This window comes from Coffea eugenioides, chromosome 2 (assembly GCF_003713205.1).
Source record: "Coffea eugenioides isolate CCC68of chromosome 2, Ceug_1.0, whole genome shotgun sequence".
NCBI classification, from domain to species: Eukaryota; Viridiplantae; Streptophyta; class Magnoliopsida; order Gentianales; family Rubiaceae; genus Coffea; species Coffea eugenioides.
In genome coordinates, this window is record NC_040036.1 from 5,556,361 (window position 1) to 5,583,944 (window position 27,584).

At 37.3% G+C, this 27,584-nt stretch overlaps 2 protein-coding genes across 7 annotated transcripts; one reads left to right on the forward strand and one right to left on the reverse strand.

Moving 5' to 3' along the window:
* Positions 1-170: 170 nt before the first annotated feature.
* On the reverse strand, positions 171-7,206 carry LOC113761120 (alpha-galactosidase 3). 2 transcript variants are annotated; one of them, XM_027303968.1, is made up of 15 exons: positions 6,855-7,199; positions 6,393-6,451; positions 5,628-5,684; positions 5,514-5,548; positions 5,180-5,283; positions 4,965-5,037; positions 3,974-4,032; positions 3,826-3,891; positions 3,641-3,724; positions 3,005-3,069; positions 2,831-2,913; positions 2,465-2,555; positions 2,242-2,300; positions 1,056-1,196; positions 171-486 (listed from the first exon to the last, which is right to left on the reverse strand). In XM_027303968.1, the coding sequence occupies exons 1-15, from the start codon at positions 7,067-7,069 to the stop codon at positions 373-375; spliced, it is 1,305 nt and encodes a 434-aa protein (XP_027159769.1). In that variant the 5' UTR covers positions 7,070-7,199; the 3' UTR covers positions 171-372. The 2 variants fall into 2 exon arrangements, with proteins under 2 accessions (XP_027159769.1, XP_027159770.1); XM_027303969.1 differs by lacking the exon at positions 1,056-1,196 and having other exon boundaries at positions 6,855-7,206.
* A 13,192-nt stretch (positions 7,207-20,398) lies between these two features.
* LOC113763579 (potassium transporter 2) lies at positions 20,399-27,535 on the forward strand. Of its 5 annotated transcripts, none has more exons than XM_027307419.1 (11): positions 20,399-20,525; positions 21,341-21,452; positions 21,771-21,873; positions 21,987-22,221; positions 22,307-22,552; positions 22,632-22,685; positions 24,182-24,442; positions 24,653-24,705; positions 24,812-24,929; positions 25,485-25,739; positions 26,133-27,535. In XM_027307419.1, the coding sequence occupies exons 3-11, from the start codon at positions 21,835-21,837 to the stop codon at positions 27,254-27,256; spliced, it is 2,385 nt and encodes a 794-aa protein (XP_027163220.1). In that variant the 5' UTR covers positions 20,399-20,525; positions 21,341-21,452; positions 21,771-21,834; the 3' UTR covers positions 27,257-27,535. The 5 variants fall into 5 exon arrangements, with proteins under 5 accessions (XP_027163220.1, XP_027163221.1, XP_027163219.1 ...); XM_027307420.1 differs by lacking the exon at positions 20,399-20,525 and adding an exon at positions 20,979-21,128; XM_027307418.1 differs by lacking the exon at positions 20,399-20,525 and having other exon boundaries at positions 20,979-21,452; positions 21,736-21,873.
* Positions 27,536-27,584: the final 49 nt, after the last annotated feature.

Genomic DNA, 27,584 nt, shown 5'->3' on the forward strand with positions numbered 1-27,584 from the left:
GTATATTACTGAACTACGCAGAGAATTATGAACTTATGTATAGACCATCTACTAATAACTTGATCAGAATGCATACGTTGGAGCAAAAATGATGGATGAATTTCGTTGACACTAGCCACCCCCCCCCCCCCCCCCCCTCCCCAACCAAAAAAAAAATCAAAAAAGAATGATGATTATGAAGGTAATATTGACCAACTTGTCCATCAACTTCGTACAGAGAAATGAATTTATTCACTCAAGGACAACATGGATGGGTGTCTAATACGGTGGAGCATCAGGTAGTAGATACAGATATTCCTCTTCATGTCGTACATCAAATTACTGGCATCAACCAGCTAATATGATTGAGCCATGCAATGACTCTGCTAGCTTTTACAGAATCTGAGAGTTAGTAGTAGTCTGAGGAGTTAAAATGAACATTTCACATGCGTGAGCTTCAACTTGAGCACTTAATGAAGCCACCTTGTTATCCGCAACAACTTCATGCTGCAATCAGTCAGAAGAATAGATTCCAAGTAAATATGGAAACAAAATGCATTCCAACTAACAGAATTGGATCATGTTACCTCTGATAAAAAAAAGAATATAAGATTCCTAAGATGTTATATTTCAGTTCTAACTACTAAATTCCAATATTTTGATGGCACTCAGAAACATAACAAGGTTCAAATTCATGAATCCATTTTCTGCATTAGCATTCGGTCAATAACAGAGGCAAAATATTAGAACCCTGCAACTTAAAAAAAGCCACCAGAGAATCGCAGAGGCATATGATATGAGCGTTCCAGTGATCTATACAAGTTCCCACACTTCTCTAAATTGCAACTAAGTTTTATGAAATAGGCAAAGCTAGAACCAACTTGATTTTGGGGCTTAAGTAACTGCATATAATTCCTTTCTTGAAAAGGCCTTAGAGGCCGTAGCAACTTAAAAGTGACAGAGGGACCAAATCTCAAGAAAATACTAAAAAGTGTGGAAGATAAACCTTAAAAAGAATATGTTTCAAGTAAGTGATATTATTGCCTTATTTGTCTAAGTGTACCAGTATTAATCACCTTCCACAAATCTCTAACAGACACAGGGGTTGAAGATTCGAGTCCCAATGCTAACCATCCAGCCATAATAGTTGCAACTTTTGAACATCGATTCCATAGAACAACAACCACACGTTGCTCAGATAAAGGGCCAGCCCAAACCTGGTAAGAGAAATATATCTCTGTGGGCACATTTATATGTATTGTATGTAACAGAATGTAGTCATGGCATACTTTAGCAGACAAAGATTTGTTTGCACCACAAATGCCTCCCACCCAGAAAAAGACAAAAAGACAATTACTCTTAAAATAGACAGAACCTTTATAATTGTTCTCACAAATTCAGTTTCAGTTCACCCATCTCTCAAGAAACATCAATTTTGCACTCAAAGAAACACATCTAGAAGGACATTACAACTATGGATGAAAAGTTAACCAGTGGCATGAAGCAAGACAGACTGTAGCCTGACACCCCCTCGTGACAATTAAGTTCTGAAAGTTGAGCAAGCCCAATAAGAAAATAACCATATACCTTCTTTGCAAAGCGCATAGAATAAACATACAATTATCACTTCTTGCCCTTAGGGAGAGTTTCCATTTCCAGAATTAATGGCTCTCTCCTTTCATAACTGCAGAGAGAACCATTGTGCTGCTTCACGTGTCAACTGATTCATGTTACTCTTTTCTGCAGGCTCAAAAATTTTAATAACTCCTTGAATTCAGTCCAGAAAAAGGCTTGTACTTTTCGTTTTTGGCAGTTCCAAAATGGAAGTTTGAATTGATGCTAAAAGAAGAAAACCATATAGCCTAACTGTCCTGAACCCATTTGGACTTCACTCAACAGTCAAATGATGATGTAGAAAACCACAGATTCTCCACATCAATCACAGCTTACAAAATTAGAACCTAACTTGTTATGTTGTCTTTCAGAATAGTCCCATTGAAACCAAACATGGCTACTGAGGCACAGATCCCTCATAAAAGCGGATTACACACTTTCCTTTCTTCCTAGTCTGGCTATAAAGTATCCATACCAACTTTGTCTTCAATTCAAAACTCGCTACAATCCCAAAAGTTGATCCAGTTAAAAAATACAGCCATTCTAATAGTCAGACTACTTTTATGGATACATACAACTGAAAGTGTAGGAAAAAGAAAAACGCAGCCAAAGAGAAAGGAAGAACATAAAAGCAAAAGAGAATAACACCTGTTCACATCCATCTGTTCCAGAAACGTAAACTTTCCTTCCCTGAACCCCAAGTGAGTCTGCAGAGAGAAACAATCAAGATTATTCTTTCAAAGACATCAAGTTGAGATGTCTTTGCCAAGCAGTGCAAACTTATTCCAGTAAGCAACTCAGTTTTCAAACCTGTTTCATTACAATCACAGACAGAAGCAAGCTAGAAAAACCGTCAATTAAGACATTTTACCTTGATTTACAGCAATAACCTCTTCATTGCTCAGAATTTCAAATGTTTCAGAGGTCATATTTCTCACATCACAACCAACCAAAAGAGGAGCCTGCACTCAAGCAATTTACTTTCCATTGTCAGATTCATGCAGGGAACTAAAGTAAATTTTTAAAAGAATTGAGTGTAAAAAGGATGTGCATAGAAAAGGTTAGTTCACCAGTAAAATATTTTGAGATCTACCTGGTATACAGAATGGGCAATGAGCCAATGAAAAGGAAAACTAAAAGCAACACTAAACTCAGTTTTATTAAACAATCACAGTTATATTGCAAGTAAAACAAAATATAAGTTGCCAAGAGGTGTGAAATTTTGGTAAAAGAGCACCTTCATCAAAGCCCAAATGCTAAAATGTGCTCGATACTCCTGGCAAGTCATTCCCCCATTCCCAACCTCTAACATATCAGGGTCTGACAGAAGATCAAGCGATTGTGTAAGAAACTGAAAATCAGACCATAAAGGCTACGTTAACATTCATCAGACAAAGCTACACATTCTTACCATTCCATCCACCAGGACCAGCATAAGCAGCCCACTTGTCATTTAGATCAGCAATACTAGTCATGCTGGAATAGAAAACATTACAAGCTTGTCAGCATAATTTTTGGTTGGAGGCAGTTACTATAAATGCATGAAGATGGAAGAGCAATTAGAGATCATCCATGCCCATGTTTTTCTAGCTATCTTCTTATACAATTACATCAGAGAAACCATAGGCTCAAGCAGCTTTAGGACCAACTCTCAAACTTTGTTTTCTCAAGTAGATGCTTGTAAATCATGTTAATTTAGCAGGTGGAACTTAATTAAGTAATAGTGGTTGAAAAGTTGAAAACTTTAGCATCTAAATACAAAGTGATATTGTTGAAAGCGACATCTAAAGCTTTATTCAATACAATTGGCAGAAAACTTCTATTCATGGCGTTGTTCAATTAAATAGGTAACATTTAGTAAATGCCATTAATGATATACTGCATGGCAATGAGATAGCAGTTATTGTAACTCAACTTGATTTAGAAACAGGGAAAAAAGCATTTGAAAGAAAAGTATTGCCTTTATTTAACTTGAAGGTTTTATACTATCATCCTTTCAAGAAATTCTTTCAGTCCAGCTAAGAGAAAGATGCTTAAATTACAAAACCTTGCCCATGAATCATTGATGTCATCTGTTGTACGCCAGCTATTTCCAACTTTGCCAGCCCACAGAGCAGGATCATCAACGCCCCTGCCATATGTACAATTTAAGTAAAATCCATTATCAATATCCGGAGGCTTGAATTTGGGAATTGTATACTGGAGAAACAAGCAAAAGAGATAGAAGATTACCATTCACAAAGAGAATAGAATATTTTTCGCCCAGTTGCATTTAGGGCATCTCGCATTGGCGGGTATCTGGCAATCAAGAAATAAGCACATGGGTCAAACTATGGACATTGAGCAATAAGATTCACATTAACATGGGAAAGATTATAACCTTTCTTTTGGCTGGATACCCAAGTTGAAGCAGTTGTCATACTTTAAATAATCCACATCCTGTACAACAGACAATGTGACACACAAGGTAGCAGCTTAAATTTATAGATTTCAAAAGATCCAAACAAGTTGTTTATCTACAATTGGAACTCATGTATTGAAATTATTAAGCAGCAGTGGAACACACTGTTTCAAGATGGCAAGGCAGATATTGACCAAAATTCACAACCATCACTACCTGCATCCTTCCCACTAATTAAACCGAAGCTCTTATCATCCCCTAAGTGGCTTGACCAGCCCTACTACCACACGCTCTATTCCAACCCACACGTACCTCAAATTTCCATCAAACCATTATTTTCTTAACAAATTAAACAATAGCTTTACATCTGCTATGACTCCAGGTAAAACAAAATTTATCAGACAATACAAGATTGTCAATACTGCCACCAAAGTTGTGTAGCATTTAGATAGAGGGTAAAAAAGTATATGAGACTCCTGTGAATGCACATATCAAAATTTGAAATACTGGTCAGACTTGGTAAATTTCCTAACTTATCTGAAGCCCATATACCTGTATCGGACAGCAGAATGTAATAAAATAGTAAACTAAGAGATTTATGTCCTTCGCTACCAGCAATCCAATATACGTCTACACCAAGAGGCTCAATTACGGTACATATCTTCTGTGGATAACAGTGCTTACTATAGGTAAATCTACTATGAAAATAACATGTTCTTATGTTTGGGGTTATGATACTAACCTGAGTCCGATTTGAAAAATAAATAAATAAAAAAATCCATCCCAAAGCAGAAATAGATTTCAGGAGTAAACTCATGGTATATTGCCTTAAGTTCTTAGAAAGCACAGTTCAACATCGAAAAAAAAAATCCAAATTATACTAGAAAAGAGTAGATGACTTCAGTGGAACAGACTTCTCAGACTCAAAAATTATAAGATGAGAGTTATTCAACGATAAATAGAAACTAACCCAAGATGCAAAGAGAGCTGCATCATCATTTTCATGGTATAGTGATCCAGGTCGAACTTGACAAGTAAAAACTCTACACATTTTAGTTGCTCCAATCAGTAAGAAGAGAAACAGATGTTGACTGCAGCAGGATGTCATGGTTTACAGGGAAAAGTGATTGTATAACTATGTCTAATTATAACCATTCTGACCAGTTCTGAGTAAATTGGTCCTACCCTGCATCAGAATAGATACCAAGCTTGAGCCCTTTCGCATGCACATAATCTGCAAGAGCTTTGATTCCTGATGGGAAAGTTTTAGGATCAGGAACCAACTGACCCTGCACAACCATCTCCACAATTAACCTTTGATTTAACACTAAATTTGCTATAATTGATCAAACAAACAATTGTGCCAACAGCAGTTACTTCAACCTCTTCAGCATGCCATCTCAAAGATTGCAGCCTGAACAACTTCTTAGAAGCATTTTATAACTAGAGAAATATCATTGTCTTCTTTAACAGAAAAGGACTTCAACAAAGGACGAGTTTAAGAAATCGTTGAACTGACCTTCAAGTTTCGAGCCCAGCTGGACCAGCAATCATCTGCGGTAAATGATACTCAGTACTTCTATAGTCCATATGTGATTACATGGCCAGTCAGGGAAACATATGACATCAATACCTATATTAACGTAGTTATAACCTAGGCCAGCTAAACCAGTGGAGATCAGTGCATCCGCTGTAAAAGAGAGTAATATGTGTCAGCTATTCAAAGAGTAAGGGTCCGGTATCAGAAAATATGGCTGTCAGAATTATAAGGGTAAGGTGAACTTCTTTTGGCCCCAAAGAAAGAAAAATACAACAGAAACATTAACATATATGTGTAGCTCCACTAGTCAATAGATCTGTAAGCGAGCAGCAGCTAGTGCATGCATGTAGCAAACATCAACCCCTGAAGCAGAGATCTATTGGAAGCATATGCATAGGATGGAAAAACAAGTTACAGCGTTGCACCAGATTACACAAGCATGTGTTTCTCTAAAGCGTGCATGCTCCTCAAGACAATGAAAGAAAAGGGAAAGTGTGGCAAGATCCAACGCTACTTGATGAAAAACATGGGACGATAAGTTTGAGCCTGTCATTTTCAGCTTCCCATCCAAATTAAACCAGACTACTTTGTCAGATTCTTGGAAGCATCATTGATGTAACGCACATCAAAGACATTATGATTACCATAGAACAAGATCTTATAAATCTTTTTGTCCTTATGACATTAGCTCCTATATCTCTTTATTGTGGTCGCATAAGGAACCCAATCTCGATTTAATAACATTAGTTTTCATGAAACAAATTTTTAAGCTTCTAAGAACCATAAAAAAAAAAGGAAGCTTAATTAGGCCTTCCATCTAATGCACGAGCATATCTAACAACAAAGTCAGAGCATCACCTGTTTCCTTGATGACTGTTTCATTGATGTTGCAGGCAAAAAAATTCCAGCTATTCCACCTGCCACACATACACTTGAGTAAAAATAACAAAATCTTATCCAAAATTAAAACTTAGAAGAACAGATTACAATTTATTTTAACAAGGACAGCTAAAATCCAAATGCAAGTAGTACACAATGAAAACCCCAACAGATAAACTTAATTGCAAGTAGTACTTTGAATTATCAAACTACTAAAAGCCACAGTCAAACAAGCAAAACCCAATTTCAATCTCAGTTAAAACGAACACATGGAATTACAGAATCTCAAATTCAAAAAGCCAAGTTACAGACTTTATACATCCTGCAGGATCCCAAAAGCAAAATTGTAAAAAAGAAAACGAAACAGTCATCACCCAATTAAAATGTATGCCAGAGAGAGAGAGAGAGAGAGAGAGAGATGACGATGAATGTAAGTCGTACCCCATCTGTGGAGTTTGAGCCAAGCCGTTATCGAGCTGAAAAACGCCATAGTTGGAAGTATCAAAGATATTGGAGATGGGTTTTACTAGACTTCTTGAATAAGGATGAACTGGTAGAACCATTCTAGCAGCAATCATCACCGACATGACGTACATATACATGATTGTTATAAGTACAGGCGCCATGGCTGAGCTGCCTCTGCTCTGCAACACCATAGGTAGTGAAATGAGTAATAATACAGTATATTTCCTCTGGTTTGGTAAAAGAATATGCCAAAAGGGGAAGATGCTAATTTTTTCTTTTACAAGCAGCTCGCATTTCTCAAATCCGCTATTCTTTCATTAGCATAACCGTCCATTTAGCGAACAATCAATAACACTGGACATGGTCCCACTTCCATTCTAGCTTCTTCGTCTGGATAAAATTTCGGACTCTTTTGTCTAATTTTAATATTGAATTAAGCATCTTAGAACGTACCTAAAAAGAAAAATTCCTTGGACATTCGACGGGACTCTTGCATATCCTTTTAGTCTGACCGAAAATTGGGACACTCTGTTGGGACACTCTCTGTGTTGACAAAAAAAAAAAAATCCCTATGAATTTGACACGGTACTATACTCGCGAATGCTTGGAGCAATATATTGATTTTAACATTGGGAGAGACCAGTATTAAATCTTACTAATATGGTTGATTATTCTTGATTTCTTCCATATCATTTGTGAGGTTGACAACTTATTATGCTTCCCTATATTGATGGTGCAGAAGCTTTATGTTGATTTGGATTTTGGTCGGTTCGATGCTCGACAAAAATGGTTGGTTCGTAATCATTGCTTATACAAAAGAGCCGATGGCAACCAGAATATGGGTTTAGAAGATGATGATCCCCCATGATACGGATGATCATTTGCTTTGATTCTTTTACAAATCACAGGGTAGAGTGCCTAGGAGGAGGACAAGCTACGAGCCTACGACGTCAAACTCTTCTTCTTTTTACTCGATTTATTATGTGTGTGTGTCTATATGTGTATGTATATAAACACATAGGTATATATATATATATGTGTGTATTTTTTTTTTTTGGAACTATGATTGATACTATTAAAATATTATTCCTAAATCATTTTCAATTACCAAAGTTTTGTAATCCCTTTCGTTCACGACAAGGAACTTATAGGGACATTGATAAATTGAGTCAAAATAAGTAAAATATGCCATTCGACTTTTGTAATTCCTTGTTTGCTTTAAGCAGCATGAAAAGTTATTCTTAGGAGTCATTTATTTTTATTTCAGTGGTGGCATCATTGGCTGTAGATTAATCTTCCTATCAAAGGACAATTGACACAGTGACACTTGTCGTTTTAATCTCGCTTGACTATATATTGCCAAGTAAATTATTTTTTTTTTTCAAATGTACAGCAGAATTCAGAATTTTTGATTGATGTACAGGAGAATTTAATGAACTTCATTACCTTTGTGCTCATGTGCTTTTCTTACTTGTTCCTATTAATGAAGTTCGCTGGTTTACATAAATATTACAAAAACAAAAAAAGGGAAAAAAAGTATTGTTAATAGGATCGATTGAGAAATGAAACTTTAATCTAATGGTCGAAATAGATACTCACAATTAGAGATTCTCAATTGACATCTCATTAGATGTTTACTATAAAGAAAAAAAAAATCTCATTATATGCGAGTTTAGTTTAGCGTAATTATCATTATGTATGTATCGATAAATCTTCATGTCCTTAATTCTATCATTCTGTCGTCAAAAATTTTGGTAATTATTTATAAATCAGAACGGTAAATTTCTTCGTGCACAAAACTATCCTCTTCTTTTTTTGGCTTTTTATCAGTTTACCCTCTTAAATTATGCCCCAACTATTAGTTTAGTTCCTAACGTTAATTTTTAGTCATTTAAGTCCATCAGTTAAGTCAAAGTAGATAATTGACCATTAACCCATTTAAAAATTGCCCTGCTAACTAACTAAAAGTTTGGTGAAAACTTTTATGACAAAAGTACCCTCCCCTCGTGCTTTAAGTATAAAACAAGGATTAGAAGGCTTTTCTCTCCTCTATTTTCTTAAATTGTTAACAAAATTTCTTATTTTGTGCAATTCAAGACATTGCAAATATGATGATATTGAAGTGTGGAATTTCATAACCTGTTTGCACGTCATTGAGCAAAGACAATCTTAGAAGGAAAATTTTATAGTTATTCCATTATAAGGTCTATTTTTTAACAAGTGATATGTTACTAAAAAAATTTTCTCCAGTGGTCTTTTCTTTTTCATAATTTTCCAAATTATAAGAACATGTGAGTTTTTCCAAATGGAAGCAATTCTCACAGATTAAGGAATTGGAAACCAGACATTATTAGTTGAAAAGGAGACCTAACGGAACTTTTTTCATGTATAAATCATATTTGTCTACACATATTAATTCAAAATATCAACTTTAGCAACCTGGTGCATTTACAATAACAAATGTTTTTCCACTGTCTACTTGCCATAAAAACACCATCATTACATTAAGTGTCTAATTGTCCTGAAACAAAAGATAAATAGTCATTACATTAAAAACAACATCATCACATTAAAATACCATCATTACATTAAGTGTCTAATTGTCCTGAAACAAAAGATAAATAGTCATTCTGCTACCTTAAAAGACACCAACCAACCAGAAAAAAAGCAACATAATATCATTATTCAATAGGACAAAACAAACAACACGTCTAGGAGCATGTCTAACCCCTTTTTTTGTGCAGAAAATATTACAAACATCCTTTTGAAGATGGGGTTTTGATACACAGGAAATCTTTCGGTCACTACAATAGCAACTGAACCCGGATTCTTAAGTATTAAAGTAGCACAGTAGTCCATCAATCTCCAGTATTGTTGTTTATGCTCACCTTGAATCATTGTTTTCGCTTTACTCTTGGCCCTATAAAGTTGTTGGTCACCCACATTAACATTGTATTTCTTCTTCATTGCTTTCTTAAATACCTCAATTTTCAAAGATGGATCATCAGCAATGGCCCTAACAAACATTTGAGCTAACCATCTTGCATTAGCACTCTTGTTCTTATAGGACCTTGGACACTTACGAGGAATCCCTTCTAATGTTTTTATTTGAAATGTACTAGTATCCCCACATTTACTGTCGTCAAACACTTGATTTCTTTCTAGGGTTTTTAGGAGGGAGAATTTGGGTTGATACTGACGAAGAAGAAATTAGAAAAGTGGCTTCGATTTTTTTGTTTTGTCGTCTTGCCACTTCATAAAGGGCATTTTTGAGAATGAAATTTCTTTTTTAGGGTCTCATGGGCATGTTTGTCCATTCATATTTAAGTTGGATCTAAACATGTCTTTTCACGTGAATTATAAAATGCCGTCTCGTTTGACTGTTAGTCCAAGGAGTTGAGTAACTAAAAGTTAACGTTATGGACTAAACTGATAGTTGGGGTATAGTTTAAGGGGGTAAAATGATAAAAAAACTCCTTTTTTTTTTTGTACCAAGTGTTTCGTAATTCATTGGTGAAAAAAAAAATATACTTTCCTAGGCATTTACTCTCACTTCAAAACACACCCCCAAAATAATGCTACTGCAATTGGTTTTCAAGTTTGGTATATACGTAGAAAATAGAACTGTCGCCCAACCATGCTTCTCACATGAGTTGACCACGGGGAATTAAAAAATTGGAAAAGCATCTATAATGCCATGTGTAGGTGGTGCCATCTTTTGCTGATTTGTGGACTCAACAGCTTCGAAATCAATTTTTATGATTGGCTCGTTCTTGATTAAGCCTTAACAACTCCAAAGCATGCGTCCCCCTCAGTTGTCGTCCTCGTTGAGTTGAGCTGTCTACGTTGGCATTCTTCTTGATTCATTTATGTATTTTTCCCAAGCAGTTAATGGAAGATGCCAATGTATGATGACTTTTCCTTCAAAAAAATCGTATGCAAGAATGGGAATACAACTCTCAAGATTGTCGTTTGATGGTGCAAAGATTGATTAGAATCCTTGCCAAAAGAAAGAACTACTTACCTAAGGTGGAACGGAATTAATGGGGTGCTCAATTTCAGTTACATTTCCATTCCTGTGTTCACATCTTTAATTCGTCGACGCGTATATTCAGTCAAACACATGAAATTCCATGTACGAATGATGAGACGCAAAACTTTCCCCATGAAACATTGACGATTGCACTAACTGTTGATGTATGGAATTAGCCGATAATCATACTGCGTTTTGATAACTCCTGCATAGCTGCTAGGCTACATGCAACTACTTCGCTATTACTGGCTACTACTACTAGTTGGAAAAAGGAAAACACGGCCTAGTAATTAATTAAGATAGGATCGAGGAAGAGGAGGAGGGGAGAAAACTCAAAGAATGAAATGGATATAGAAGCGACAGAGATAACACTGAGAGAGATCAGCAGCAAGCAACTGAAGCAAGTAGCAGTAGATTTGTATATAGCTGAAAGCCTTGATTAACATGGCATGCATGGTTATGATCAGCAGCCAATCCATCCTATGATCATGGCTAGATACATGTTGTTCGATCCTGACTAGGTTTGTATTACGCCGTTGTTTCTTCGGCTTGGTGCAGATGGGGGAGTGGCCCCTTTGGGAAGCACTTGCATGACTAATAATCCAACTATTCCTCCAACCTTCCCTAGGCTTGCGGTTGCAGGTGCTCCCTTCATCAACTGATGCGAGCCTTTTTCAGCCCCAACACTTTGTGAATTCATGTCATTAATTAGTGGTCTGGCTGATGAAGATTTGCAGAGAACAAGGCACAGGAAGAGAATTAGCGTCGTAAGCTGCGAGTACGGTGTGTTTGACTTGGCCGCCATCATCATCTCAAAATCTGCAATAAATTGAAAGGTATAGCTGATTCTGTTGAACCTTTTTTTCTTTTCCTTTGTGAGAGGATTATGAATTTGGGTTCCTATGATTTGTTTGCAAGAACCTGGAATTGAGTGCAAGAAAGGAGCTGGTTGCTTGTATTGTATATGCTCCTGCTAAGGGCACTCGTCAGTTTTATGCTAGTTAATAGGGGTGGAAAGCTTAGGCCATTTAAAGACTAATTTTGAGTCCGTCTAATGGGTGTACATTAGGCACTGCCTGATTGAGATGTGCTTCAAAAATTTTTTTAAGAAAAAATTATATATATATATATATACATTACCATATTGGAGGAGCATGTAAGCAAGTGGTTGAAAAAGTCAGAGGCCAAGAAAGTCGTGCGTGGGAAAACTCCGACTGCCCACCCAGCGCTTTGACTTGAGTGTGTTATTTCCTTGTGAGGAGGAGGCGTTTTTGGAGAGGAGACTAATGAGATTTTGTCGTCATTCCTTTTCTTACCATTTTAGCATAATTTTGAGAATCTGTAATAAACCGCCATTAAATCAAAGTTGCTTACACTTGTGCGAGTGGTAATGCATAAAACTTTCAGGATGCAGTTACCATTCCAACTCATTAAACTATTATGGCTAATTTTAATGACGGGTGGTTAGCAGGTAATATTGATGACTAATTCTTATGTCTAATGAATGTGATAGTAATTAAAGTTACCGTGTTGGGTGTTGTTGAATTTTTTCCTTGAATGAAAACAATAAAAATCGTAGTAGTAATTACATTTTCTGTTAACTAACATTTACTGGTGTACTTAACTAAAATTTTCATTTGTGGGACAATTCTTGATGCTTTAAATGAAAATCTACGTGTTTCATGTTTGGTATATTTGCCACTAGCTTTTCAACATAAGTAGATAAAGAGCGAAGAGCTCTGATGACCTGGAGTTTTTCGTCGTCCTCTCACGTGCCGTGCATGTGATTGAGACGTTGTTTTCTTCGCGCATCGCGCGCCTCTTCTCCTCTACCGAAACCCCATGTGCCTCCTGCTGCGTTGTCTGCCTCTTCTTCCCACTGTCTTCTCTCTCTCTCTTTCTTTGGGCAATGTTGCTCTGTTGCTTATCTGACTATTCTGAGCCTTGGTACGAGAGCCTGTTGAGCTAACCGGTTATCTTCTAACCACGCAGGTATCAGCGAGCCTCGGTCTCTCGCGTTCTTTGGGTTGCTGTGTTCCAGGCATTTGGCTCTCCTCCGTTGTGAGTTTTCTTCTTCTTCCTTTTCTTCTTTTCCGGTGAGGTGCAATTTTTCCCATTAGCTTTCTGCGTGAATCTTTAGCCTGGAACTGATGTTTTTGTTCTTTGTTCCCCTTCTCCAGATGCGCAAGGACCATCGAACCTCTGTCCCTCGCGTTTCATTGGGTCTCAGTCGTCCAGATCAGCTGCGGTGCGTTCGATTTTCCTCCTCCTCCTCCGTTGTAAGTTTCCTTGTTCTTCCTTTACGTTGAGGTGCGGTCTTCTCTGTTAGCTTCCCCTATTTTTTTTCCTTTATTTCTTTTTTCAACTGGCTCTTGTTTTGCTCTCGGGAAAGGTTCGATCTTGCCACCCGTTTGGATCACCTCCTCCTCCGCCGTTTGGATCGTGCTTCGTTGTGCCTCTCTCTGCATTTTTTAGCCTAGAGTTGCTATTTTTCCTCGAACCAGAGGCGTCGGTTCTCCGTCACAAGCTCACCGAGAAGGACGCCATCATCGCCGACCTTCAGTCCCTCGATGCCTCCCTTTCCGTTGTTCTTCCTTTACGTTGAGGTGCGGTCTTCTCTGTTAGCTTCCCCTATTTTTTTTCCTTTATTTCTTTTTTCAACTGGCTCTTGTTTTGCTCTCGGGAAAGGTTCGATCTTGCCACCCGTTTGGATCACCTCCTCCTCCGCCGTTTGGATCGTGCTTCGTTGTGCCTCTCTCTGCATTTTTTAGCCTAGAGTTGCTATTTTTCCTCGAACCAGAGGCGTCGGTTCTCCGTCACAAGCTCACCGAGAAGGACGCCATCATCGCCGACCTTCAGTCCCTCGATGCCTCCCTTTCCGACGCTTCCGACAAACTCGCCCTCGCTGCCCAAGAAAAGGTCCGATTCTTATAACCAACCCGACCACTTGAACCGTTTTACTTCTCCAATTACTACTTATAGCTCTAAGTTGTCTTCTTCTTCTTCTTCAAATGCTTATCTTTAGCCACAATCCCAACAGAAGAAGCAATACCCTCCATGTTAATTCTCTGCCCTAATGCAGCTTTCAAATCTACCCACCACATGTTTGTAAAAATACCCGAGTGGATCTCTAAATCACTATATGCTGTTTCTAGATATTCTCTTTTCTGGGTTCTCTGAGTTTCAATGGAAGAGTAAAAACTTTGTGAAAATGAGGTTTTTTCTGACACGGGTACTGGGGGTTTTTTGGGCTTTTTCTCATTTCCTGTTCTTTGCTGCAACTATTTGTTGCTGTAAGTGTCAGAGGGGTCCTGGTGAATAACGTTTCTGGGGAATAGAGGGAATAAGCATTGCTCGAAAAATGGAGATTTTGAAGGTAGAAACGTTTAGGGATGGGATAATAGCAAGTGTTCCATGGAGTAGCCGAGGTTGTTAGCATGTTCAACCAATACTACTGTTTTCCTGATTAATTTAAGATCAAATATGGTTTAAAACGTGGCGATTGGAGATTGGATTTTTAATTTTCCCAGTGGAGATAAAATCCAATGCTGGCCTGAGCCACAGAAACATGATACTGGAATGAATTGATGTTGGGTCAGTGCAGTCGGTTCTGTGCCAACCATAGGCGACGTTCTTGATGGGGTGATGAAACTTCCTGATAAGTGATGAAATCCGGTTGTCTTTATAGTCTGGCCTGTATTTCCTTTATTTTTTTGGTAAAAATTTTGTGGGGATTGATTACATTTAATTCAATCCACTAATTATCCATTTTGAATTAGTATAAATTATTTTGTTAAATTGGGCATCTCCATCCTTTTTCCCACCGTGCGTAGCACGGTTTATGCCTCCTAGTATTTTACTACATGACAAATGAATTGCCCTTACACTTTATAAAAGAGTTTTGTAAAATTATCATCCAAAACTGACCAAAATAGCAATTCTACCCCTTTTGTATATGAATGCAGTGAATAATTCCCAGTTAATGCATTTTGCACTGCCTCTAAATTATTTTAACCGACGATATGAAGTTTGAACCCCGATCTATAGAGTTTAAAAAGATGTTAACTAGTACCACTAGTATGCGAATGTACAAAATGGAAGAAGCGACAAACATGCAGGTCAGAAGGAAGGAGACAATCAACGCATTTGCCAGCATACCAATACCATTTCATTCGGAAGCTTCCCCTAAGAAGTGGCCAAGGGTAGGATTGAAATGTTGCACAGGCAAGAGTAGGTGCGCCTCTCAATTCTTTTCTAAGCTCCAAACCAGGGCTGTAATCGAGTCAAATCGAGCTCGAGTATCGTGGTATTTGAGCTTGACTCGACACTAGGAAAGCACTACTCGATCTCGAACGAGTAGCAGAAATGGAGCTCGAGCTCGAGCTTGAACAATTATTCGAATACTTGAAATCGATTCGATTATGTTCGATTTTCTTGCGAGTATCAAGCTCGAATCAAGTACTCGAGCTCGATATCCTTGTCTTGTTTTAGAAATACTCAATTTTAATCTTTTACCTAGCAAATTATTTTTTTTCGATGTGAAATGACTGTATGACCTATAAATATTTTAAAGCCATAGCCAATATTCTAGTAATTTATACAACTATCAAGTCTAAAAAAGGGAAAATGTAATAATTAAATATATAATTTTAATTAATTACTTGATGCTCAATAAAGCTCGACGAGCCTTCGAGTCTGAAAAAATAATACTCGAACTCGAATCGAAGTACACAATCGAGTCATTCAAACTCGACTCGCACTCGGTCAAAGCCAAATGTAAGTCGAATTCCAATTCGCGAGTAGTTCAGTTCAATTACATCCCTATTCCAAACAAAGGAGTCTACAAAGCCCTGGGTGGTCATAACTCATACGTATAAATTGGCTGTAATCTACGGGCTCAGCCTTGGGATAATGGGCTTAATCCTTTTAAAAGAACAGCCCTCGTTGATAACTGCTAGCCCGGGGGGGGTGTAAACTTAGGCCGGCCCAACTGTTCCAGTCCTTATTGTAAAAATGGAGGCGAGCACGTGTCGGAAACGGAATTTGCTTCCTCATTATTGTTGCATTGGGTCCCTTTAAGCCCAAACTCTCAAGCTCACAAGCAAATTAGTGTCATGTTTTTGAGCCTTTGATTGTTTCTGCCCAGGGATGAATCAAGTTCCTCCTTTTCGATTTGTGTTACCTATTACCATTTGGGTTGGTAATCGATTTTGGAATTGTAGAATTGTATTGTTTATTCTTCCACCTCTCCACCAAATAATCAAGGATCCACGACGTTAAGATGAGGTTTAAAGGTTAAATATGTTAAAAAATAAAGTTAATTAAACACACGCGGACGCACGCACACATGAGCGCGCATGTAAAGCGGGCAACAAATACAAATTTATGCATTCACATATTAGATTAAATGTGATTTAGGCGAACAAAGAGAAAACCAATAACCAAATAGTTTAATTTTCGAAGTAACTCAATGCATTGGTTTATTTATTTGAATAGAATACCGTTTGAGGTCGCAATTGATGTATTAAAAAAGGTACTATTAGCGTGTATTGGTTACAAAATAAGTAATGCTAGAGGGATCACAATTGCAACTTGATTGATGCTGCGCAAGAAAATGAATAACTGCACGGATTCACTTGTATTTCCTATTTATTTTTTTTTACATTCAAAAGATAATACATAAGCAATGCATAATTGCTTTTGTGGGGATTTGTGTGATGGAAAATAACGCACCTACCCTTTAACAGAAATAGAAAATTGAGTGGTTAATAGAAGGGCATTTGGGAAAAAAATCATGAAACTCAACCGAAAAAAAAATTTAAATAAGAAATAGTAGTAATTGTTCGGAACTCCTTTTCATTTCTTTACAAAGAAGTTCTCTAACGGATGCTTATTTATTATTAACACGTTTATATTAAATTTAACTTGTCGTATGAACGTACACAAACCACATTTTCCATATCTACACACATTTTCAAATTAATTATATTTTTATAATAAAATTAACACTTGAGACCTCTTTTCAATTTTAACCAGAGCACCTATCAGCAAACCCATTTTCCAAATCCTGAATCTCTGTGTATGAAACGTATGGTGGAAAGCGCCCCCTCGTGGAATGGATAAAATGCGAAAGTCGGCGTAATGTTGGACTTCAACAGCAAACTCAGGTGAATAGATTTCTTTCTTTGTTTGCAAGCGTTACAGAGTAAAAGGTGAAAGGCGGATTAGCCGAAACAAGCGTTATAACGGTCGGAAGGCATATTATTCTAATCTCCCACGATAATCGAGTTCCCAAAAACCACCAACCTTGGCTTTGGTGCCCACTTAAAAAGAACTAAGTCTCTCTTTGAACTATAAGCTGGGGGTTTGAATCCCGTTTGTAGTGGAAAAATTCAAAAGAGATGTACAAACACTTATTTGATTCAGTCGAATTTGTACATCTACTAGTTCCTTATCCAGTTTCTTTAGGTTTAAACTCCTACTCCGTGTATGTTGATTTTGTATATTTACTAAGTTCCTTATATAGCCTCTTTAGGCTCCCTTGATTTTGTATATTTACTAAGTTCCTTATATAGCCTCTTTAGGCTCCCTTACACTTTACATTTGTAGTGAAAAAATTCAAAAGATATGTACAAACACTCATTTGATTCAGTCGAGTTTGTATACCTACTAGTTCCTTACACAATTTCTTTAGGTTCTAGTGTTCCTTACGCAATTTCTTTAAACTCCTACTCTATGTATGTTGATTTTGTATATCTACTAAGTTCTTTGTATAGTCTCTTTAGACTCCCCAACCATTTACATAATTTATTTAGATTTCTCCTTCGTATATATTGGGTTTGCATATCTACTAGTCCAGACTCCTCTTTTGTGTATATTGGATTTGCATAGCTACTAGTCCCTTATACAATTTTTTTAGGCTCACCATTTACACAGTCTCTTTATTGTAAAATATGATAGATTAGGTTTAGGGTTGCAAACGAGCCGAATCAAGTCGAGTTTGGCCTAATCGAGCCGAGTCTCGACATAATTTCATTGAACTCGAATTCGAGCTCGAGCTCGACGAGCTGACAGTTTCAAACTCGAGCTCAAGCTCGAAGAAATAAAAAATAATTATTTTATTTTTTAAAAAATAAATAAAATAATATTTTTCCTTAATAAATAATAAAATATTAAGGATATATATGTAATTTTACTATTAAAATTTAAAAAATATAAAAAATATATATACTTAAAATAAAAAATATATATATATATATACTTAAAAAAAAAATTTAAAATATATATATATATATATATATATTTATACTCTAGCTCGCGAGCCGAGCGAGCTAACGAGCTTAATATTTTGAGTTCGAGTTCGACTCGAGCCAGCTCGAACTCGACGTGAGCGGCTCGATTCGTTTGCAGGTCTAATTAGGTTATAACCCCTTATAGGATATTTTTAGACCCCATTGCCCCGTACACAGTCTTTTTAGACTTCTCATTCCTATAGAATAGAATATATTAGATTATAAGAATATTATCGTTGCGGCAAAAAAAATTAATAATTGAGTCCAAAAAAAATAAAAAAAGAAAACACTATCCATTAGGCGTACAATTTAATATCATTCTCCCAAAACTTTTTTTTTTTTGAGGAAATTTTTCCAAAACTTATGTGCAAGAATAAAAGATGGCACACCAATGTTTGGTTTAACTCCAATATGAGGATTAAAAGAGGCTCATCTTCCCTATATGACAGACTTGTATATCTACTAACCCCTTAAATAGCTTTTTTAGGCTTCCCTGCCTCTTACACATCCTTTTTAATCTCTTCATTTCTGTAGAATATGTTAGATTATGGTAAGAAAAAATAATTGAATTCCCAAAAAAAAAAGAAAAAAAGAATCCATTGTCCATTAGCGTACGATTTAATGTCAATTCTTTTTTTTTTTTAATATCAATTCTTCAAAAACAATTTTTTTTTGAGGAAATTTTCCCAAAACTTGTGCAAGATTAAAAGATGGCGCACCAATGTTTGGTTTAACTCCAATACGAGGATTTTTTTCGCTGCTTCTTGTCCCTGTTTTGGTCAGCGAATATATGTCTGCGCGTGGATTCCAATATCACCCGTATCGTTTACTGTGCATGAAACCACGCACGCGAAATAAAATAAAATAAAAAGGAACCCTTAAAGCCAATCTCCTAAGTTTTCATCGAATTCATCTTCCATGAAGTGTATATCACTAATTTATCCCGAAACAGACTTTTCTGCTTTTTTTTTGTCTCCTAATAAATTACCCCACTAGGCAATAGTATACTTACATCTTATTATGCTTCAACTTAGCGTAGGACGTGATCTTCTGGCATCATTGTTCCATGTACAAAATTAACCAAAATGTGGATGAAATACCTTTTACTGCTAAATCGTTGTTAGAGTTTTGAAATTGGCCAATGAGAAGGGGCCAAAAAAAAATTAAAATTTCTTATGTGTATAAGTAATTCTACTACTTTTTTTTTTTCTCCTGCTCGACAAAAACGAGAACAAAAAAGAATCGGAGTATATAGACAAGTACACTAAACAGCTACAGTAACATATTGTCTTATAACCTGCTAAGTGCTAACACGAGTTGATAATGTACAACCCTTTCACGAAAAACATGTATGTTTGAATCTCGTTATTATGATAATGTTATAATCATGTTAGTAGGGCGATTTATAAAAATTTTGTAAGTGATCCATGCTGAAATTAAATCAATGTGAAAATTATATTGGTGGGCAATACGTAAAATCTCTGTAAATGATGTAGAATCTGCCAAAATTTTTATTAAGAAAAAAAAAAAACTCAACCTGGGTGACAAATTAAAAAGTCATTGGCCTACACAAACAGACAGCAAGTACTACCTCATGGTAACCGTTCTCCTCCCTGGCAATTTAATGGATATCGAAAGGTAACCATCAACACTTTATTACTACTAGTACATTTATAGCAGAAAAGGACCCTTTACATGTTTTCTCTTGAATACTCAAAAAGATGCATAATTATCCGCCAAAATATGATGAATCCTAGAATCCATTTTGGAGATTCACCAGCAGCAATTGCCATCCCAGGGGATCTGGTGCCATAAGCTGGTCATTTTCACTATAGATGCCGATGGATTAGGCCGCAGTAACCACTAATTTAATTTGAAAGAACAGTGACAGCTTAAAAGAAAAAACTAGAAAAAGGCAGTCTTTTAAAGAAACAGAAAAAGCATGCAAAGTGGCAGTTATGGGCAAAGTGGGCTAAAGGGAATATGAAAACCTGGAAAAAAGCGAGCTTTTTTCCCATCAGTTTTGCTTTGCTTTAAAGACGGATGGTAAAACGTTGAAGCCGTGAAGAATGAAAACAAGCAAGAAATCAAAAAGGAGTTAGAATAAAAGTTGGTGAACAGCAAAATACTTACAAGCATGTAATGTTTGCATAAATAGGTTGGGGTTGAGGTCCATGTTCTAATCACGTGGTGCTGTCTTTAAAGGAGATATTAGTACTAATCAAGTAGTGTGCCAGATTTTTACTCGGACACATCTTTTCAATCTCTATGGGGCTTTGCTCTTTCTCCATCACCAGATTTTGAAGCTAACCTCCAATATTGGTACGTGCTCAACTATTTTTGAAGATTTGAAAGCTCTGCCTTGATGTTATTGTCTTGATGTTATTTCCAATCTTTTTTTTTGGATACATTTCCAATCACTTTTCATCTTTTGTTGTTTTCTGTTCAGTTCAGCTGAGTATGGTAGGTAAAGATGGACCCATTTTCCATTCCGCACAAAGATCACTACCCCCCCCCCCCCCCCCTTCCTCTCCCCGCTTCTAGCTCTTTAGTCATTGCGGCTATTTTTCCAAGCTTCCGGAGCTTCTTTGCATTCTTTTTTTTTTTTTGGGGATAAATTGGTTTTATCCTCTTCAGGTTGGTTGGTTGGTCGGTGTTTGGGCTATCAGGCACCCTTTAATGTTTTTGTACACAAACACACACTTACTGTTCATAAAATATATTATTATATTGTTTTGGTGCACAGTGTTGGCACATACAGAAGGGAATGGGGTAGGGGGGTGAGGATGCAAAGTATGTGCGTTTTATGGTCCTGAAGATCGCCTTCATTCCCGTGGGGCTCAACTTGGCATGATTGTGTTATCACTATTACCCCCTTTTTTTCTTTTTTTGGTTTGATGAGCTCAAGTTGGTGTGGTTGATTTGGTAATGTAACTGTCTTCACCTTATGTGATTAGTGCCCGGTCCTTGTCAACATTATGCAATCTCTCTTGGTTTAGAGTGATTTCAATTTTTGCATCAGTTGTTCAATGTCCTAATCTGGATGAACCGTTAGTGATACTGTAGTTTCCAATTTTCATGCCATTCTCTCTCTCTTGCGTCTAGTGTTTTCTGACTGGCTTGCTTCCTTAATCAAGGTGCTATAGGCGAGGAAGTTATCTGCCACTTTCCTTTACTTTTTTTTCCCAGAGAAGTGAAGTAAAAAGAATGCTAGAGAAGTGAAGTAAAAAGAATGCTTGTAAAGTGAAGGTGTGTTCCCCCCTTCAGAATCAGCATTCTTTCAATATTATGACTTGTATGGGTATTACTTAATTGTTTGCTGTTAGTTTTATTTAGCTTGTTGAAGGAAAAGTTGATGAGAGGTTCAGTTTGCTGCGGGGTTTCGTGTAGGTCTTTTTTGTGGATTCTGCAAAAGTGTATCTATATGTATGCACGCGCAGGGGATTTTTGAAGCGTGGGCAAATGTTTCTTGTTTTGTATCTTATCTATTTGCAGTTGGGAAATTGAATATAACAAGTGTCGTTTCATTTAGGGATTCTAATATCATCATATATGATGTTCTTATAGTGAGCATCTGCATCCATCTTTGTCAATCATCAGCAACCGTATAGACCACTGACATATAAGCTCCATGGATCTTGATTGTGGAAGGTGTTGGAGCACCTCAAAGGTTGGTCCTTGCTGAATCCGAAGTTTCTGGTAGCAAGTTTAAGATCTATCGGAATGTTGTTGTCATCTCTAACTGTGCATTTTCTATCACTTTCTTGCGTATTTGGATATCAGAAGACCTCTTGGAAAAATACGTTGCTATTAGCCTATCAAAGTCTTGGTGTAGTATATGGGGACCTGAGCATTTCCCCTCTCTACGTGTACAAGAGCTCATTTGCTGAAGATATTCAACATTCAGAGACAAATGAAGAAATTCTTGGCGTTCTTTCTTTTGTGTTTTGGACTTTAACTCTCGTTCCTCTGTTCAAGTATGTGTTCGTAGTTCTGCGAGCTGATGACAATGGAGAGGGTATGTTCCCAGTGCTGAAAAAGAGCAGTTAAAAGGCATGCTAGTGAGTTAGTGATTTAATTGAAGTTCTGTCACGATGTTGCAGGTGGTACTATTGCTCTCTATTCACTAATTTGCAGGCATGCCAAAGTAAGCCTTCTCCCCAACCGCCAAGTTGCTGATGAAGCTCTTTCTACATATAAACTTGAACACTCACCTCAGGCAAAGAATAGCTCCAGAGTGAAACTTTTGCTTGAGAAGCACAAATCCTTGCACACAGCTTTATTGATTTTGGTACTCCTAGGCACTTGTATGGTCATTGGAGATGGGCTACTCACTCCAGCTATATCTGGTAAATATTCTTCATGGTACATATCCTTCATGGAGCAGCAGTGATTCAAACACTGATGCTAACTGTTTGTTTTTTGTAGTTTTCTCTGCAGTTTCTGGCCTTGAGCTATCCATGTCAAAAGATCGACACCAATGTAAGCTTTTTCTTATGTTACTTAGAAGCTTCCTTCCTTATATAGGTATTCCAATGGCTGCAGACTTAATTGTAATTGATAGGTAGACTAGTATGGTAATGTATGGTTGTGGACTGAAAAAGAGGAATATATTAATTTATTATTTGTTCAGATTCCAATCTTTTCTACAAGTTAGAAACTTTGCCTGCTTTCTGGTTGATTAAAGTGATAAATTATAGTCATCTCAAGTAGACAGTAGTAACAGGTGGCACGATGATTGCCTTCTCCTCCCCCCCCCCCCCCCCCCCTCCTTCTAATTGATGCTGTGTCTTTACGGCTTTCTCATAATGCAGTTTGACTGGCAATTTTCCTCGAGAATTAAAACACATAATCACATGATGCATTTTGAGGCCTTTCCTTATGTCAGTATTTTTTAAGGTTTTACTCTTTTCAGGACAGCTAGTTAGGCAGCTGCTTCTAGGGGTAGGATGATGATATAAATGTTTTTGTTTGCTTTCTCTTTGTTACAAAGTGTATATATAACTGGAAAATGAGTTAGGGATCCTCTGTGAAGTTATGTTGTCTCAGACAAAGTGAAAATTCTAAAATTGAATCAATTTAGCCTGCCTGAGTTTTTAAATGCTTAATTTGCAGGTAAAAACATAGAACGGAATCTCTCTCCCTCTTTTGCTTGGTTCTTCTATTTGGAAACTCCACGTGTTTTGTTTAAAGAGTCCTGGGATGTTTAGCCTGTATCACATGGAGTTGTTCTGGATAGGATAACCAGTTTGATCATGCCATTTAGATGGAATACTGGGAGAACATATCCAGCTATCTCCTAAAGTGGTTTGGATGGTTTCCTGTCCTTGATTATACTGTTAACTAATTGGGACTGGGGCTAATTATGATTTTTTTTTCTTTTCACCAATATCACTGTTAGAATAGGATTTGACAATGAAAGTATTTGTTCTATATTACTGTTCGAAATACTCTTTTATACTCGAGAAACTTGAGAGCAATTTTGATATCAAAAGTCATCAGTACCTGTTGTTTGTTGTAGCAATGCAAATTTAGTCATCAGTACCTGTTGTAGCAATGCACATTAGGTATGACACTCCAAGGAAATCTGTTGAAACCTGCCTTGTAGGACACATTTTCTTTTTAAAGTTCAAGAATTCATGTAAATCCCATCTTGGAAACAAATTTCACCAACATGATTACATAAATTAGTGAGTCAAAAGTGGAAATATATTTTCGATCTATGAGATCTCAATAGATGTGACTAACATAGGAGAAAAGTTCTTAATGACAAATCTGAGAGTACGAGTTCCTTGGTTAATTTTTTGGCTGAACTCAAATTCTTCACAATCTGAAAACATTTTCCTTACCCCTAGGGTTGCAAGAACTAATCCAAGCCACAAGAGAAATCTTATCTTGTGTTTGACTGCTTGAAACAAGTTGCTGGTTGTGAGTTCATTCTTTCATATTGTACATCTGTGTCAAATTTTGGCTTGCAGATGCTGTGATTCCAATCACTTGCTTCATACTGGTGTGCCTATTTGCACTACAACACTATGGCACACATCGCATAGGATTCTGTTTTGCACCAGTGGTTCTCACTTGGTTACTATGCATTAGCGCTCTCGGTTTATATAACATCTTTCGCTGGAATCCACATGTCTACAAAGCTCTTTCTCCATATTACATGTTCAAGTTCTTGAAGAAGACAAGAAAAAGAGGTTGGATGTCTTTGGGTGGCATCCTTTTGTGCATAACAGGTAAAGCCTAAGTTAAAATTTTCATGTTACAAGAAATGTACATACCTTAATACACTTGGGGCTTTTGAAGTTAAATGACATCCGAGAGGGTATGATACTTTTTCTGAGACCTTAACCAATGAACGACTGACTCTAATTCTACTACTTGATATTTTGGAGATTATCAGTAAGATCTAGTGCTTCTGATCTTCTTTACTGTGGCATTTTCAGGCTCAGAAGCAATGTTCGCTGACCTTGGTCATTTTTCTTATACTGCAATTCAGGTACAATTGTTTGTTTAATATTCCTTAGTCCAGTCTGTCACAGCTCTAACTGGAGCCAATTCTCGCTTACATTCTGGAATAGTTATAAAACCTTCTTCTTCTGCAGATTGCTTTCACCTTTATGGTATATCCAGCTCTAATTTTGGCTTACATGGGTCAAGCAGCTTTCTTGTCAAAGCATCATGATACCAACTACCAGATTGGATTTTATGTGTCAGTTCCAGGTATTACCATCTCTTATAAAAATGTTAGCATTTTGCAGGGTCTATGTACAAAGAGGAAGAATTTCTGAGAGAAGAATACCATGAATACACGTGTGAGAGAGATCTAGGCACGTCAACTATCATATGGAATTTCTTTACTGTGGGTCATTTAATAGTTAATAGTTCATTATCATTGTTTCAAGTGATTGACGTACATGGGATAAGCTTACTTCTTGCCTGTTGTTTTCAAGAAACCCAACAAAACTTGTTGAATCACTATCATCATATAGGACAAACAATATCCAAATGTCTCTTTTTCTTTTCCTGTTACTGGACAGCAAACAGTTCTTTTGTTTTGTCAAGAAACAGTTGTTTTATTTCTTTTCTTTTTTACTCAAACCAATGACAAGTATAATGCATAGGATAAATTCTTCAGTCTGCAAAGGAAATGGTAGCACTAAAATTTCATTTCATTCAGAAAGGCTTGAACATTACCTTGGGTGTGGCAGTTCAGGCCACCAGAACCGTGTGCAATGTACATGAATAACATTCTGTTTTTTTATTTTCTCGATACAGAACATGTAAGGTGGCCAGTCCTTGTTATTGCCATCCTTGCTTCAGTGGTTGGAAGCCAGGCAATCATCAGTGGAACATTCTCTATAATCAACCAGAGTCAGTCGCTTGGTTGCTTTCCAAGAGTTAAGGTCATTCATACTTCTGATAAGATACACGGCCAAATTTACATCCCTGAGATCAATTGGACACTCATGATCTTCTGTATTGCTGTTGCAATTGGATTCAGAGATGTAAAACACATGGGAAATGCGTCCGGTAAGTCCGCTCACAATGGCTGATTATATATACTATCAAGCTGTCAGTTTATTGTTGCCTGCAGACTGCAAGGCTGCTTCCCTTCTGTATCAACTGTTAGATACAGAAAATGCTAAGGAACATTTGTATTTAAGTTGGTTAAAGATGTAGATTGCTCCTATAAAGGCAAGCTTCTAACTATTTAGTATTCAAATTCAACAATACCAACTAGCTAATTATCAGCATTTGCCTGAACTGACAAACACTGACCTGATCAGCTGAAGGTTGTTTAGGAAATTCTCCTTTTCTTCTCTAAAGAGAACCAATCTCAATTGGAAATTGCAAATGATATTAAATTATGAGCTTTGGTTGGAAGCATTTAACATTTTGTTGTTTATTTTTTGACTGTTGCAGGATTAGCAGTGATGGCTGTAATGCTGGTGACAACTTGCCTCACATCATTGGTCATCATACTCTGTTGGCATAAACCTCCAATTGTAGCCCTTTGCTTCCTCCTTTTCTTTGGTTCCATTGAACTGCTCTACTTCTCTGCCTCCCTCATTAAGTTTCTTGAAGGTGCCTGGCTTCCAATCCTCCTTGCACTCTTCCTAGTCAGTGTCATGTTTGTTTGGCACTATGCCACTGTCAAGAAATATGAATATGACCTCCACAACAAGGTCTCACTAGAATGGTTATTAGCCTTGGGCCCAAGTTTGGGCATTGCTCGAGTCCCTGGCATTGGTCTTGTTTTCACTGACCTAACATCAGGCATACCTGCCAATTTTTCACGTTTTGTCACAAACCTTCCTGCTTTCCACCGCGTTCTTGTTTTTGTATGCGTAAAATCAGTGCCTGTCCCCTTTGTACCCCCAGCTGAACGATATCTTGTGGGTCGCGTGGGTCCCCCAGGTCACCGATCCTATAGGTGCATAGTCCGATATGGTTACCGTGATGTTCACCAGGATGTCGACTCTTTTGAATCCGAACTGGTCAGTAAGCTGGCTGATTTCATCCGCTTTGACTGGTTTAAAGCACGTGGCATAATTGATACGTGTAATGAGGAAGATGGCTCTCGATCTGGTGCATCATCGGGTGATTACAAATTGGCAGTGATAGGAACGGTGGGTTTCGCTGGCACACCAGCTTTTGAGATTGAGGAAGACCTGCAACCAGCAAGCGTATCTGTTGGCTTCCCAACAATAGACAGTGTGACGGATGCAATAGAAATGGAACCAGTCGGTGTCGTTGAAAGAAGAGTTAGATTTGCTGTTGACTACGAGTCTGAAGCTGATTCACGGCCTGAAATGGACATCCAACTCCGTGAAGAGCTTGAAGATTTGTATGGAGCTCAACAAGCTGGGACTGCTTTCATCCTTGGTCACTCACATGTGAGAGCAAAACAAGGATCGTCTCTTCTTAAGAAGTTGGCAATTAATATTGGTTATAATTTCTTGAGGAGGAATTGCAGGGGACCAGATGTGGCGTTAAAGGTGCCTCCGGCCTCGCTCCTAGAGGTTGGCATGGTTTACGTAGTGTGAGCACTTTTGTGGAAGATGAAGTCCTGCTGTTGCTTGTAGTTGTGGCTTGTATTGTAGTCTGCTGTTACAAACCTTGTCTAAAGCAGGTGTAGAAGGTAGGTCATCGTACAGAACATGGGATCAGATAGGAAAAATGTTTTGGGAAAACTGTCTCCCCAAAAAGCGAAAATCTACTTGAAAGTTCGCGAATGTGATAACGGAAATGAAAGGGGACACAGAAAATGGGGAAAAAAAAAGGTGGGGTTCCTTGCGGGTCACTTAATTTTTCTTGGTAACTCGTTGTGCATGGCTACGTAAGAAATTTGCACGATTGGTATATTCTCTGAAA